We start from the raw sequence: 13,120 nt of genomic DNA, 5'->3' as shown, positions 1-13,120 counted from the left end.
TTGATTAGGGCGTGTGGTCTAGTGGTATGATTCTCGCTTTGGGCGAACATGGATAAAATCCGTGTGAACAATCACAAGCATGCGAGAGGCCCTGGGTTCAATTCCCAGCTCGCCCCATTTAATTTTTTTGGATATTATGTATATTCTATGTTTCCTATTTGTAGTTACAATTTATTAGATGTAACTACCAGGATAAAGTCTCCTTTATTTTTTTATTATAGAATCTACCGAAGCAACAGACACCGTTGCTTGAATCCATCTGTTGGTTTTACTCTTTTGCGTGTAAGTGAAAAAGTTCCGCAGCCTAAAAATAACTTGGTGTCGGGACTTGTGAAAGTACTCAGTACCTCGGTTATCTATGCAGCTCAATGATGGGATATCATGGTCTAAGGAACTCATTGCCAAATGGAAGAGCACTAATATTGAAGGGATACCAATTTTCAAATTTCCAAATTAAAATAGAGCTGATAAGCAAAATCAGAGTGCGAAATTATAGCCCAAGCAAATATGTCCGACGGTCTAATAACAAAAGGACAACTACTGTATCCGAAATATCAGCTAAAGATTCAAGCCAACAAGGTATATTACCATCTCAAACACAATCTATAAACACATGGAATAAAAAACATGATCAACGCATTGATTTTAGACTAAATATATCCGATATAAACCATGAGACTGTGAGAACGGATGAGTTTAAGGATAGCAAGCTCCCATTTAAGAGGCCTCCTTCACTTGGACACGGGTTAAAATCGGTTCTGCATCAACCAGTAAGTTTACATTCTCTACGTGATTCTCGAACAGGTATATATAACTACTCCAAGATATTGAACGATATCAAACCTGAACACTTAGAAAGGCAAATAGAGAATGAAAGTGAGCCATTATTCATTACGCCGCATAAAGATACTCGGTTGTTGGTATTGGCAAAGGAATGTGGGAAAAAATACGCTTCATCTACTAGTTCTATGACCTCTATATTGTCGCAATTACATTTTCTATTATCCAGCAACAGGAAGTTAAATATAACAAACTCATCAATTTCAAGCAATTTTCCACAGAAAGGTACTGATTACAGCCAGAGTGCACATTACCCTGCTTCAGTAATATTGAGGAAAGTATCTGTACCTAATAAAGGAGATATAATTTCAATTGACTCTGATAAGAGCTTGGATAGAGAAATAATACTTTCGATTTTGGGTCATAGTCTAGAAAACTTTCTTACCGATAACAAAACAAATAAATTTACAGACAGTTATATTTATTCTATGGTTGACAAATTTTTGTTAAGATCACAGTTAGATGCCCACGACGATTCTCTACCTAATTATGGTACCTTTGACTTGAAAACAAGGGCTGCAAGCGCTATCCGTCATGACTTAGCATTCATAGAGAAAGGTAAGAACAAAACAAATTACCAGATGAATAAAGTTTGGGGAGAGTTCGAATCATTAGAAAGAGAGTACTATGACTTAATTCGCACTACTTTATTGAAGTACTCACTTCAAGCGAGAATCGGTAAAATGGACGGAATATTCGTAGCTTACCATAACATTTCTAATATATTTGGGTTCCAGTATTTACCACAAGAAGAACTGGATTGTATTATACACTCTTATCTTGATAAGGACTTCGAAAAGCTGGTAAAACTAAGAAAATCAAAATTCATGTCCATATATGGAGTTGAAGAATATTTGCTGAACTATGAAAGAAATGAACAAGCTATCGCTTCCGCAGTAGCATCCGCAGAATTCAAGTTTTCGATGACTCTGCTAAGAAAGCTTCTAGGAATCATAGAACATGAACTTGAACGTACTATAGGTCCAGATTGGGCGTGCTGCAAATTGTTTTTCAAAACGGAATTTGAAAGCAAAAGAGGCTCGACCTGGAAGAAGCCCTCACTGACCGTTATCGCCATACCGCTAGATAAATCGTATGAGGACAAACCACTACATATAAAAGGATTGTCAGATTTTGAGATCAAAAGGAAACTGCTTGACATTGAAAATGAGATGTCAAAAACGCTTGCGAAAAGCGATGGCAAACTTATTGGACTCAAGTGTCAAGTTGTTCACGATTACAAATTAAATCCAGAATCGGTTGTAATACCTGATTTTGCAAAGGACAATAGCCAGGTTTTACCTAGGAATTTGAGGAAATTTGTCAAAGACGAATTGAGAGCTGATAGATACTCATCATATTGCAAGACTGGATTGGAGACACCCAATTTCTTTCATGAGATGGATGTTAAAACATGGAAAGTTCATGCGATCACTGAACCTATTACCAGCCAAGCTGAGATAAGTGATGTATACAAGAAGTTCACACGAGAGAAACTAGATGCACTGGAATCCCAGAGCATTGTAAAATTAACGCGTGATCACAACGATAAAAAGGAAATATATGACAGGATAGAGAAGGCGTGGGCTCAAAGTGTGAATGGTAAAATATCCAAGAAGCCTAGAAAGGCCACTGACACTGGTGAGTATGCCAGCGACTTCCAACATATACTGCGATCCTACGGTAATAGGACAACCTAGGATAAGATGATTTCATTGTAAATAGTTAGTAGATAACGAGTTAACGAGTGCATTAGTGTAAATATTAGCGAGAGTTATGATAATAGACAAAATAAAAAACAAAATATCGATAAAAACTTAATTTTTAGTTCATGGCGGAGAATTTTATATTTCTAATCAACGAATTCAATAAGCTTCTATGGCCAAGTTGGTAAGGCGCCACACTAGTAATGTGGAGATCATCAGTTCAAATCTGGTTGGAAGCATTTATTTTTTTCTCGGTGTTTATATGCTTCAAATAAAAGCACAAGCTGCCCTGCAGTACCAAGATACGATATTTTTCTGAGCAATAATTACTATTTTTTTTTCAGCTGTCAAATAGGCCAGAACTTGTCAGCCACGGACATGCTTGTTGCAAGAAATTGACATCGCGTACCCATTGTTTTTATTTTGCCTCTTTGACATAGAAACCCAGTCTCTGCACTAGCCATGTTTTCTAACGTGTGGTGAGAGTTTCCATGAGGAGGGGGGAGGCAAAGCCTAAATGGTAATTGTAAATCGTGAGGCAATATTCAAACGGCTTAATAGGCCCTCTCCAACCCATCGGTTTATGAGAAGGGGGCCAAAGCTAGCAAATGACTCTGTTGTCCAACAGCCAGAACTTTTTTTTAGTCAACCTGTTTGGCTACAATCTAAACTACATTGACTTGATAGTATGTACTATTCGAAATAGAATAATACACGTGACCTATATCTATATAATGCTTAAAATCCAACACTGAAACTGCCGTAGCACAGGCCCCCTCGAAACCTGCAAGCGAACTCGCAAGCGAACCCGCCCTGGCTGGGCACTTCCCTGCGTCTCTTTCTCAGGATCTAAGTTTATGAAGAATAAAATGCCTTGCCACGGGCGTGTCTGTGCAGCAACACAGAGTGATTTTCCAAATTTATTGTTTTGGTAATACATTCCATGCTTCTTGGGTCTCTTTCTCGTTTCTTTTTCTTGATCCCAGGCAATATTGACATTTCTCGAGACTTCCCATTCGAATAAATTTTTTTTCAATGGCAGGGACGTGGCTAGTCTCCTAGTGCCAAATTGCCAAACCCAAATCAAAACAAAACCATGAGCTGGAATATTTACTTTCTAAGCTCATCTTATATATAAGCTTGCTAAACTGTACCTCTGCTTAATACCAACTTCTAGCTTAAGCACTTGAATTCAAAAAAAAAAATATAACAAGACTACTAGAAAATGGTTTCTGTAAAACAATTATTTGCAGTTGCTCTTGCATCCACTGTTTTTGCTGCTGACAGCAAAAACGGTTCTACTCCAGTGATAGAGATCAAAGGTAATGCTTTCTTTGACTCTTCAAGCAATGAAAGATTCTACATCCGTGGTGTTGACTACCAACCGGGTGGATCTTCCAATTTGACGGATCCTTTGGCTGACAAAGAGATTTGCTCCAGAGATATCCCAGTGTTCAAGGATCTGGGTATCAACACTATTAGAGTTTACACTGTGGACAACTCCCAGGACCACTCTGAGTGTATGCAGATGTTGCAAGATGCCGGGATTTACTTGATCCTGGACGTCAACACCCCAGACAGTTCCATCTCCCGTCACAACCCCAGCTGCTCCTACAACGCCGACTACTTGCAAAACATCTTCGCCACTGTCGATGAATTTGCCAAGTACGACAATGTGCTGGGCTTCTTCGCCGGTAACGAGGTCATCAACATGGTCAACAACACTGCGACTGCTACTTACGTCAAGGCTGTTGTCAGAGACATGAAGAAGTACCTAAAGGCCCGTAACTACAGACAAATCCCAGTTGGTTACTCTGCCGCTGACATCGCCTCTAACAGACAGTTGACCGCCGAGTACTTCAACTGTGGTGACGACGCTGATGCTAGAATCGATATGTTCGGTGTCAACGACTACTCCTGGTGTGGTGACTCTTCCTTCGTTGTCTCTGGTTACAAGACCAAGGTCGACTTGTACAAAGGCTACTCCGTCCCAATCTTCTTGAGTGAATTCGGTTGTAACCAAGTCCCAGGCGCAAGACCATTCACCGAAATCAAGTCCATCTACTCCACTCAAATGTCATCTGTCTTCTCCGGTGGTTTGGTCTACGAGTACTCTAACGAAACCAACAACTACGGTCTAGTTCAAATCGATAGCCCAACTAACGTCACTAAACTACAGGACTTTGCGAACTTGAAGTCTGAGTACGCTAGTGTCTCAAACCCACAGGGTGACGGTGGCTACTCCGAGTCTAACCAACACTCTACCTGTCCACCATACCAAGAAGGTATCTGGGAAGCCAACAACACTTTGCCAGAAATGCCAAGCGCTGCCTCTGTCTACTTCGAATCTGGTGCTGGTCAACCATTCGGTACAGGTATCAGAACACAGGACAGCTGTGGTAAGGATGATGATGACATTGAAAACCAAAGCGATGACGATAACTCTAACGCTAACTCCACCGACACTTCTTCTTCTTCCTCTATGGCTAACTCATCTTCCTCCTCCACACAATCCTCCTCTTCCGCCACTACTTTGAGCACCAGCGCTTCCTCCACTTCTGCTTCCTCTTCTTCCTCAAAGGCCAAGAAGGCCAAGAATGGTGCAGCTGCTTTGGAAATCCCAGCTGTCTTCCGTGCTCTATTCGAAGTTGCCAACTTCGTTCTATGATAGGTACTTCACGCTGTCATAACTTTACCTGCTTCGTTGCAGTTTCAATTTTCTATTTAACGTTTTGTAAATTATTTAATATTAGTTCTCTTATCATATAGATGTTTATACAAAAAGATACTCCCTTTAATGTTTGAATGACCTGGTCAGAAGCTAAATTACAGGACGATATGTAACAACAGTAAGAAGTGTTTTGATATGCCTGTAAGTAGAATTATTCTCTAAAAAACAGTTAACAAAAAATAATATATTAATTAGGGCAAAAAATGAATATAAATCATGATAATAATTACAATTTCAAAAATAAAACAAAAATAAAAAATCCGAGCCTTGCAATATGAAGAGTCCATATTAGTGTACAGTTTAATAAAAAAGAGGCTAGAAAATCAAAAACAAACGCCTAACAAATCAAACTGAAGTCGTTAATGTGAAGCAGTTATACAGGCTTTGCCAGTATATTATCCAGGTTGCTGGGTGAGTTTCCTGAGTTAGTTGGGAAATTTCTCTTGTATTCCATATGCTTCTTGATTCTATCGAATGTAGAACGGGTAGGTTGATCCTGTGCAGATGTGGCACTACCATCACTATTTGAACGATTTTCCCAATTGGAAACATCTCTCTCTGATGTTACTTCCAGTTTCTCTATACTTTGTTTACGCTCCTTAGTGGTTGCTGATGCTGTGTCAGCAACACTAGGTGGACTGATAGGTGTGACTGCGTTGCCTCGTCCTGCTGCATTGTCATTAACGTTGGATGCATTAGCTGACTGTCTTTCAACATTTGCCTTAACATTGTCCTCAGCTGGAGTCCCGGCATAAATGTTTTGATCAGTAGGGGTTTCACTAGCAGCATTCATCATATCGCTCCTCAATTTCTGCACCTCATCGGGGGTAAGGTTAGGTTCACGGCCTTGGTTAAGTTTCCGACGTTCAGCAAACATTGATTGACAGAAAGCTTTACTGTATGGGTCAGAAGAACATGTACCACAGCTACCAGGCTTCCAGTTACTATTTTTAGGATCAACACCAGCTTCCTGTCTCTTCTTACTGCAACAGTCAGAAGAACCAGAACATTTACCTTCCTTAACAGTTTTTGCCTTCTTTGCCATGTAATTCATATCAATCTCATTCTCTTCAACATTAACAGTTTCGTTATTTGCCAGCAGTAAAGAGTTGACATCTGGCGAAACAGGTGTACTCAACTGTTTCTGGAACTTCGGATTGAGCTGTAAAAAGGCTTTATCTGCCGATCTCTTTTGTGACTCATTATCCTCGGTAATTTTATTGACCTGGTCCTCTCTCTTTAATGTAACAGCAGTCATTGGCTTGAACTCGTTTATCGATTCCATCAAATTTCTGTTTGGTTGATCAGCTTGCACTACATGCTGATAACCCACATGTTGAATATGTGTGCTTGGAGGAGGGTTACCTTGAGTAGACTGTGCTTGCATCTGTTGTTGTAGTTGTTGCAGCTGTTCTTGGGGTATCGATTGAGAGCCTTTGTTGGTAATCAACTCTTGGTTGATCTTTTCTAAAATGTCATTCTTTTCCTGTAAAGTTTGCAGTCGCATATGGATTGTGTTCATCTGCAGTTCATATTCCTTTATGGTGTCCTGTAGTAGTGAAACAGTCTTTTCGAGTTCGTTAATTCTCGTAGCCTTCCTCTCTCTGTATGCTCTTTGAGCCTCTCTGTTTTGTCTTCTCCTTCTGGCGGCGGTATCGCTCATATCCAGTGTATACTCGTTCTTCTCAACGTCTCCGTCTTTCATAACCGAGGACTTGAACTTCAGCTTAGAGACCTTTTTGGATCCCATGTCATCAGACATGGTGCTTGTCGCAGCATTACCATTCATTGAAACATTTGTAGTGGGTCCCGACATCGACGTCCCTGTGCTTGTGACCGAGTGCATCGTACCTTCGGAAGCACTCCCCACAGCGTGAGGCAAAGACGCTATCGACCCTGTGGAGCCACGCTGGTCCTTGGAGAGAAGCATCGGCCTCGAGTTTATGTAATTTGGCACATTAGAGTACGAGTACAAGTAGTCGCCCGTGCTCTGCGTACGCACACCACTGGAAGCACCATTAGCATTTGATACACCGGATAACGCACCAGAGACGTTAGGCACAGCACCAGAGACACTGGAGACAGATGTGCCAGGCACATTTGCACCGTTGGGACTAGCACCTGATGGAGACCCCTGGGAGTCGTAAATCACTCGTGGGTAAACGTAATATGGGGCCTGTACTACCTGATACATCCTCGCAGAATCGTCATATGGGGTCTGGTAATACCAGTTGCGATCACTCATAGCTTTCACGTCTAGTCTATTATATATGGATTCGAGATGCCGATGGCCTCGATGACTTCTTCGTTTAGGCTAAAATCCGACAAATTTCAGCAATTTTTCTTCAGCTTCAGAAAATCGCTCGCTTCAGGTTAGATGGGTGGGGATACAGAGGGATTCACGAACGAAACGAAGTTCTTTTGAGTTAAAATTTTCTTGATGCGGTCCGTGCGCCAATCCTTTATTAAAAGCCTTCAAAAACCTTTAAAGTTACCGATGTTGGCCTTTAAATAAATTTTCTATAAAACTTGGATAAAAGCTTGTAGATAAAACGGATCCCAGAATGAGGTGAAGGATGAGCCTTTTCTATAAAAAAAGTGTTATAGAGGGGGGAGGAGTGGAGTGACGATATACCATTCCGACTGACACAGATCAGAGCTATATAATAATTCTATTTATATATATCAAATAAGGAAGAGTAAACGGAGAGATTTTCCCTCAGTGGAGGGGATACAGATGTTGAGTAATAATCATAATAAATTAGAGTAGAAAGAAAAGGATTATCGTTGAGATGTCTGTGTGCAGTGGTGGGGCATTATCTAGCTAGTAGGAGGCGGAGAGCCAATTTTTTTTCCTTGACAAATGTCAGCGTCTTGTTTTCCCTATCTGTTTCTAATAGAGTAAACATAGAGTCTACGGAAGAATTCTTTCCCAGGAAGAAGTAAATAAACTTGTAATTAGCAAGTTATCTCATTTCCACAGCGAAAAAGAAAGAAATTCTCTATGTTATCCGGCGATATATTGGCCTTGTGCAGAAATAACCCACAGTGTGGTTATAGCGGAATTACATATTTTGGGCAATAAAAGAACCGAATAATGAAGTTAAAGTGAGGGGTGAATAGCCATTCAATTTGCTTATCTTTTTTTTTTTATGTTTTTCCAGTTTTTAGATGCAATTTCTGGATGTTGTGCCCACTGTGGGTACGCACACATCTAAGAATTTTAAGTATTACTTGTTGGGAGTTATCATGATGTGGTTTTAACCAGTTCTACAGAGAATGGGGCCTCTCATTTGTAAAAAGTAATGCAAGTCCAGGGAGAAAGTCCTGTAGACCACGTCATAAACGTGAATTCAAGTAATCTCAGGAGATTATTACTAATTTTTTTTCCGAAACAATAGCACATAAAACTGCTATCAAGAGAAGTACATTTTGTCATGGCTGAGTTTACTGACTTGCACGATCTCTTCTGACCACTACTAAGACTAGTTTTAGAGTTTTGTACATGTATACAGAGCTCTTCTCACAACCAAAACACACGAAAGCACAAGGACTGGATAGTGCTCCCTTGACTACAACAATACGCACAAAGCAACTAAACCACACATATGGGTAACGAAGTGGTAAAAATAAAGGTGAAGTATTGTTTTAGGCTTTTTTCCCAACAAATATGTATTGTGGAAAGTCTAGAAAGAGCAAGCTACATTACGCAAAGATTTGATAAACAGCATTTTTCTTTTTCCTGCTTCTCTATCGCATATTAGAGGGATGATCCCCAGAGGACCCACTATGAAACCTCATCGACGTCCTGTTGACGTAGTCACAATCCGGCTCCTTGCCAGTTTTGATAGTGGGCCACACTTCTCCGTTTGAGAGCTTTTTTATCACTAGCTGGGAGACAAGGCATTCTTCAAAACTCAAGTTCAAAACTCATTGCTCTACCAGCTAACACAAAGGCACTATGGGAAACTTTAAAAGGTCTTAGAAACCAGAAAAATGACGGGTGCTGTTGATCTTTCGTTTCTCTTTTGTTTCTTACTATATTTGAGATAACCCACAAACCTTAGCAGGAACGGATGTGTCAAGGATAACTACACATATACTCAGACCCAAGTGAGACAACACGAAATGTAGTGAGATTGAGTGCTCATTTTTTTGCTATTTTATTATACCTTAATCCTTCGCTATTTCTATACAAACAGTCCAACCCACAGCATTTCATTTCTTTTATTTTTATATTGCCTTTCCTCTAGGGAGTTGTTTATTTATTTTGACAGTAGTTCTTTCTGCTGTAGGATTTTATATTGTCCCAGCAATACCGGAAAACTAACATACGTTAGGCATGTACCTTGCTCTTCGAACACGTTAACCTGGGATAAACTGCGGGGTTCCTCCTTAACACTAGCACCCTAGTGCCTGAGATTTTGTGGTTCAATTAGCATGTCTTTGTATTAACAATTACGCAGCTGCAAATCGCATATCGCCAAAGGGAATAAAAAATTGGAATCCCATGTAGCAGAAGATAAATATAACATTTGATCACAAGAACTATGCACAACATTACTGTATTGCTAAACCAGACTTCTTTTGGAAATCTTATAATAATGTAACCCAGCTGGTTCTTTTACAACAACTACAAGAGAATAAAGTGTATTCACCGAAAGAGCATAGACTAACTATGACGTATTGATCTATTTTAGTTTTGAATGGTTACGATAAGGATCTTCAGAACGGATACTAATCTTACACTTTCGATATTCAATATTTGCGTTCGAGGTAATACAAGCTTTTTCCTCCTGTCTTGTGCTTGAATGCCTTGGGACATGGGTGTTTGTCTTGATGTTTTGCTTGGAACCCTCCGATATTACCAAACCCAAACCTTTTAATATTATACTGGTATTGGTAATACAATAGCATAAATACACTCTTCACCAATTTAATATTCTCTGAGGACCCTAGCTCTCTAACACTGCAACTCCTAAAGAGACCCTGCCTTCCACTCCAGTTTTTTCATTAAATAGTAATTCCGTTATCAGAATTTCCTATACAGAGATAGAGAAAAGATGAGCAAGATAGACCAAAAACAACAAGCAAAAAATAGATATACAATTTTCAGTCACACTTTTGACATTTGCCTTCAAATAACGCTCATCAAATTTGTCCTAGCTTGACACATTTGTAAGTACATATATTTATAAACTTGCACTGATTCCAAGAATAATAATATTTCGAATTTAATATATAGTCTTGTACTGATAGAACTGTATGCGCTCTAAATAAAAGGCAACTAACAATCGCAATCGTTACCTTTGTTAATAAATATATGAGGATAAAGCGGATAAGTGCCCATTTTTTTCGTTAAATAATAATTTCGCAGAAAACACTGATGCTTTTAAGAATAAATAAGACGTATTTCCAATTTGTTTTTTTTTGTTTGTGGGTATTTTTACTATGCATGCATTTTTTTAATCTCGAGTTTGGTGTATTTGTGCAAAAATATAGGTCGTTGACATATGATAGGTTCTGCCTCTCTTATTTCCAACACCTGCTTTATCAGTATCATGTGTACTGGTCACAGATGGAAGATTGCTATAAGTCTTTTCTTTTTTGTATCGTTTCTTTTTGTTTTGGGTTTCCAAAAAGTATATTCTCCGTAAGGACACCAAAATAATAGAGACTCTTAACTGAATTATTTTTCTTTTCCTAGAATAAATAATTTGAGATAATTTATCAATTTAGCAAGGGTTCCGATAACAGATATGTTCCCCTAGCTACCATTACTGTTGTAGAAGTGCAACAGGAAACAGAAGCTATAAGTAAATACCGATTAGAGTTTGTGTTCTTATCAAATTAGTAATTTGGTCATTATATAGACCACTTGTAATAAATATAAGTTCCGGGAACCATTAGGTAAGACATCTTTTCGGGATTTTCAAGTTTATGGAGACCATTGACAGTTCAAAATTCTCTCCCCGGAGTAGGACATAATGAAAAAAATCGACTCATATATCTTGGTATGATATAGCAATGATGTCACCTATCAGATAGAATGTAACATCTTTCTATTATGTTCTCCAGGGGTTAGATTTGAGATGATAAATCGCATTTAATATAAAATGATGAGAAATGAAGGGACAAATGAGTGAAACTGCACATGCTAATCTCACAAAAAAGCCAATAAAAGGACAGATACTCTGCCCCGCTAGTTTTTCTTAGTTATTGAAGTCTTTGCAGCTTGATCTAAAGGCACTGGTGGTTGGCTGACCTCTTCTTCTTCATCTAACGTTATGTCATCACTCACTGATTCCCTAGTTGCCCTTGCTTCCGCTTCTTCTTGTTCCTTTTTGATCAACTCTTCTTGCTCCTTCAAAACGTTTAGTTTGAACTCATTATCATCCTTTTTCGAAGACCCCTCAGCCAAACCGGCTTCTTCACTAGCTTTGTTCTCCATATCAACTTCAACTTCTCTAGTTTCCTTTGCGGAATTAGATAAAGTTGGCTCTTCGGCAACTTCTTTTGCAATTTCTCTAAGTTCCTTAGCAATTGACTCTTCTTGCTTTGAGGGCCCTTCTTCAGCGACACTCTCAACCTCACTAATCGTTTCAACAGGTTTTACGACCTCATTTAGGTCTAATTTAGCGACGTTATAAACAGGATCAGGGATACTGCTCAACACTTGCAAAATACCATCATAGTATAAATCCAATAGCTTTTCATAGTTGCTCTTCTCACCTTCAAAGATCAGGCATTTACCATCCTCTGAGACTTCAGGTTCGGTAGCGGTTAGGTGAAGACTGCAACTAGAATCCTCCGATCTGCTCTGTTGCGGACCACCAAAAGTGAATGTTGATGATAAAACCATTAAGACCGAAGGAATCTTCTTCCTTAATCTCAAGTCCAACCAAACTTTTAGATTGTCGATTTGATCTTCTTTGGAGACACCATAGGCCTTCATACCTCTAGAGACACAAGCTTGGTATAGCTCTTCTGGTGTTAAGCTTTTCACACCCTCATAATCGATGGTTTTATCATCCTCCATGATACTCTTCAACTTATAACGAATCTGGTAGCGCAGCATTGGATCGTTACCGAAAGGTCTAATAGACATAAACTTACACATGGCGGCAAGTTGAGGCCTGGACAAGTTATCCAGCACAGTGTCATTCTTAAACATTTTGGCAATTGTCACAATCTCCTGGTGAGTAAAGATAATAGGGCCTGTGCTCTTGTTGCTCTCTTTCAAAGCGTACAATTTCTGGAAGAAGTTCAAGAAGGTCTTCTTCTTCTCCTCGTTTTCTATGTTTTTATAACTAATGAACTGAGACTCTTCCAAGGTCTTATGTAGAAACTCGGAAGTGTTCTGCCTGATCTCAATTAGCTTCTTCCTCTTTGACTGCTTGTCTGAAGTGCTCTCATAGGTGGAAGGCAGCAAGTTTGGGAACAACTTCAGCGCCACAGGCAGCAGCAACTCAGCAAATGGGATAATCACAAATGCCGAAAAGGGCACTAGCCTAAATATATCGCCCACTGTCCGTTTCAGCTGATTCCTCTCACGTCTCGTAAGCTCGTAGCCCTGCATGGACTTGGCAAGAAGTTTCGTAGATATCTTCAGCTCGTAACCTAGCAGCTTCGTACCATTAACGTAGTGCTTCACCTCATGCTTCACCCTATCCCACAGCGGCTCTTTCTCCTTCACCTTGGTCTCTGGAGCCTTTTTCACAGCGTCCAACTTCTTGTCAGAGTAAAACCTTCTGTACCCAATTGCAATCGTCCGAGGCGCACAAACTGACGCATACACAGGTGCACGCACCCTCAGCACCGTACTTATCATCATCCTTGCTTT

At 39.7% G+C, this 13,120-nt stretch overlaps 4 protein-coding genes and 2 non-coding genes across 6 annotated transcripts; 4 read left to right on the top strand and 2 right to left on the bottom strand.

The window, feature by feature from the left end:
• Positions 1-7: 7 nt before the first annotated feature.
• Positions 8-116, top strand: tP(UGG)2. The gene is made up of 2 exons: positions 8-43; positions 81-116. It is a non-coding gene; the product is annotated as a tRNA-Pro (tRNA).
• A 252-nt stretch (positions 117-368) lies between these two features.
• On the top strand, positions 369-2,540 carry PET127 (Pet127p; the record flags this gene model as incomplete). The annotated part of the gene is made up of 1 exon (XM_446031.1): positions 369-2,540. One exon carries the CDS (start codon positions 369-371, stop codon positions 2,538-2,540), a length of 2,172 nt encoding a protein of 723 aa, XP_446031.1.
• A 172-nt stretch (positions 2,541-2,712) lies between these two features.
• tT(AGU)3 lies at positions 2,713-2,785 on the top strand. The gene has a single exon. It is a non-coding gene; the product is annotated as a tRNA-Thr (tRNA).
• Positions 2,786-3,771: 986 nt separating this feature from the next.
• GAS5 (1,3-beta-glucanosyltransferase) lies at positions 3,772-5,214 on the top strand (the record flags this gene model as incomplete). Its single annotated transcript, XM_446030.1, has 1 exon — positions 3,772-5,214. The coding sequence occupies one exon, from the start codon at positions 3,772-3,774 to the stop codon at positions 5,212-5,214; it is 1,443 nt and encodes a 480-aa protein (XP_446030.1).
• Positions 5,215-5,650: 436 nt separating this feature from the next.
• Positions 5,651-7,522, bottom strand: YAP7 (bZIP transcription factor; the record flags this gene model as incomplete). Its single annotated transcript, XM_446029.1, has 1 exon — positions 5,651-7,522. One exon carries the CDS (start codon positions 7,520-7,522, stop codon positions 5,651-5,653), a length of 1,872 nt encoding a protein of 623 aa, XP_446029.1.
• Positions 7,523-11,479: 3,957 nt separating this feature from the next.
• Positions 11,480-13,111, bottom strand: MDM38 (ribosome-binding protein MDM38; the record flags this gene model as incomplete). The annotated part of the gene is made up of 1 exon (XM_446028.1): positions 11,480-13,111. The coding sequence occupies one exon, from the start codon at positions 13,109-13,111 to the stop codon at positions 11,480-11,482; it is 1,632 nt and encodes a 543-aa protein (XP_446028.1).
• Between the last annotated feature and the right edge of the window lie 9 nt (positions 13,112-13,120).

The sequence above is a fragment of the Nakaseomyces glabratus genome, chromosome F (assembly GCF_010111755.1).
Source record: "Nakaseomyces glabratus chromosome F, complete sequence".
NCBI classification, from domain to species: domain Eukaryota; kingdom Fungi; phylum Ascomycota; class Saccharomycetes; order Saccharomycetales; family Saccharomycetaceae; genus Nakaseomyces; species Nakaseomyces glabratus.
Note: the sequence above shows the minus strand (reverse complement) of the source record. Positions and strands in the feature narration are given on the sequence as shown.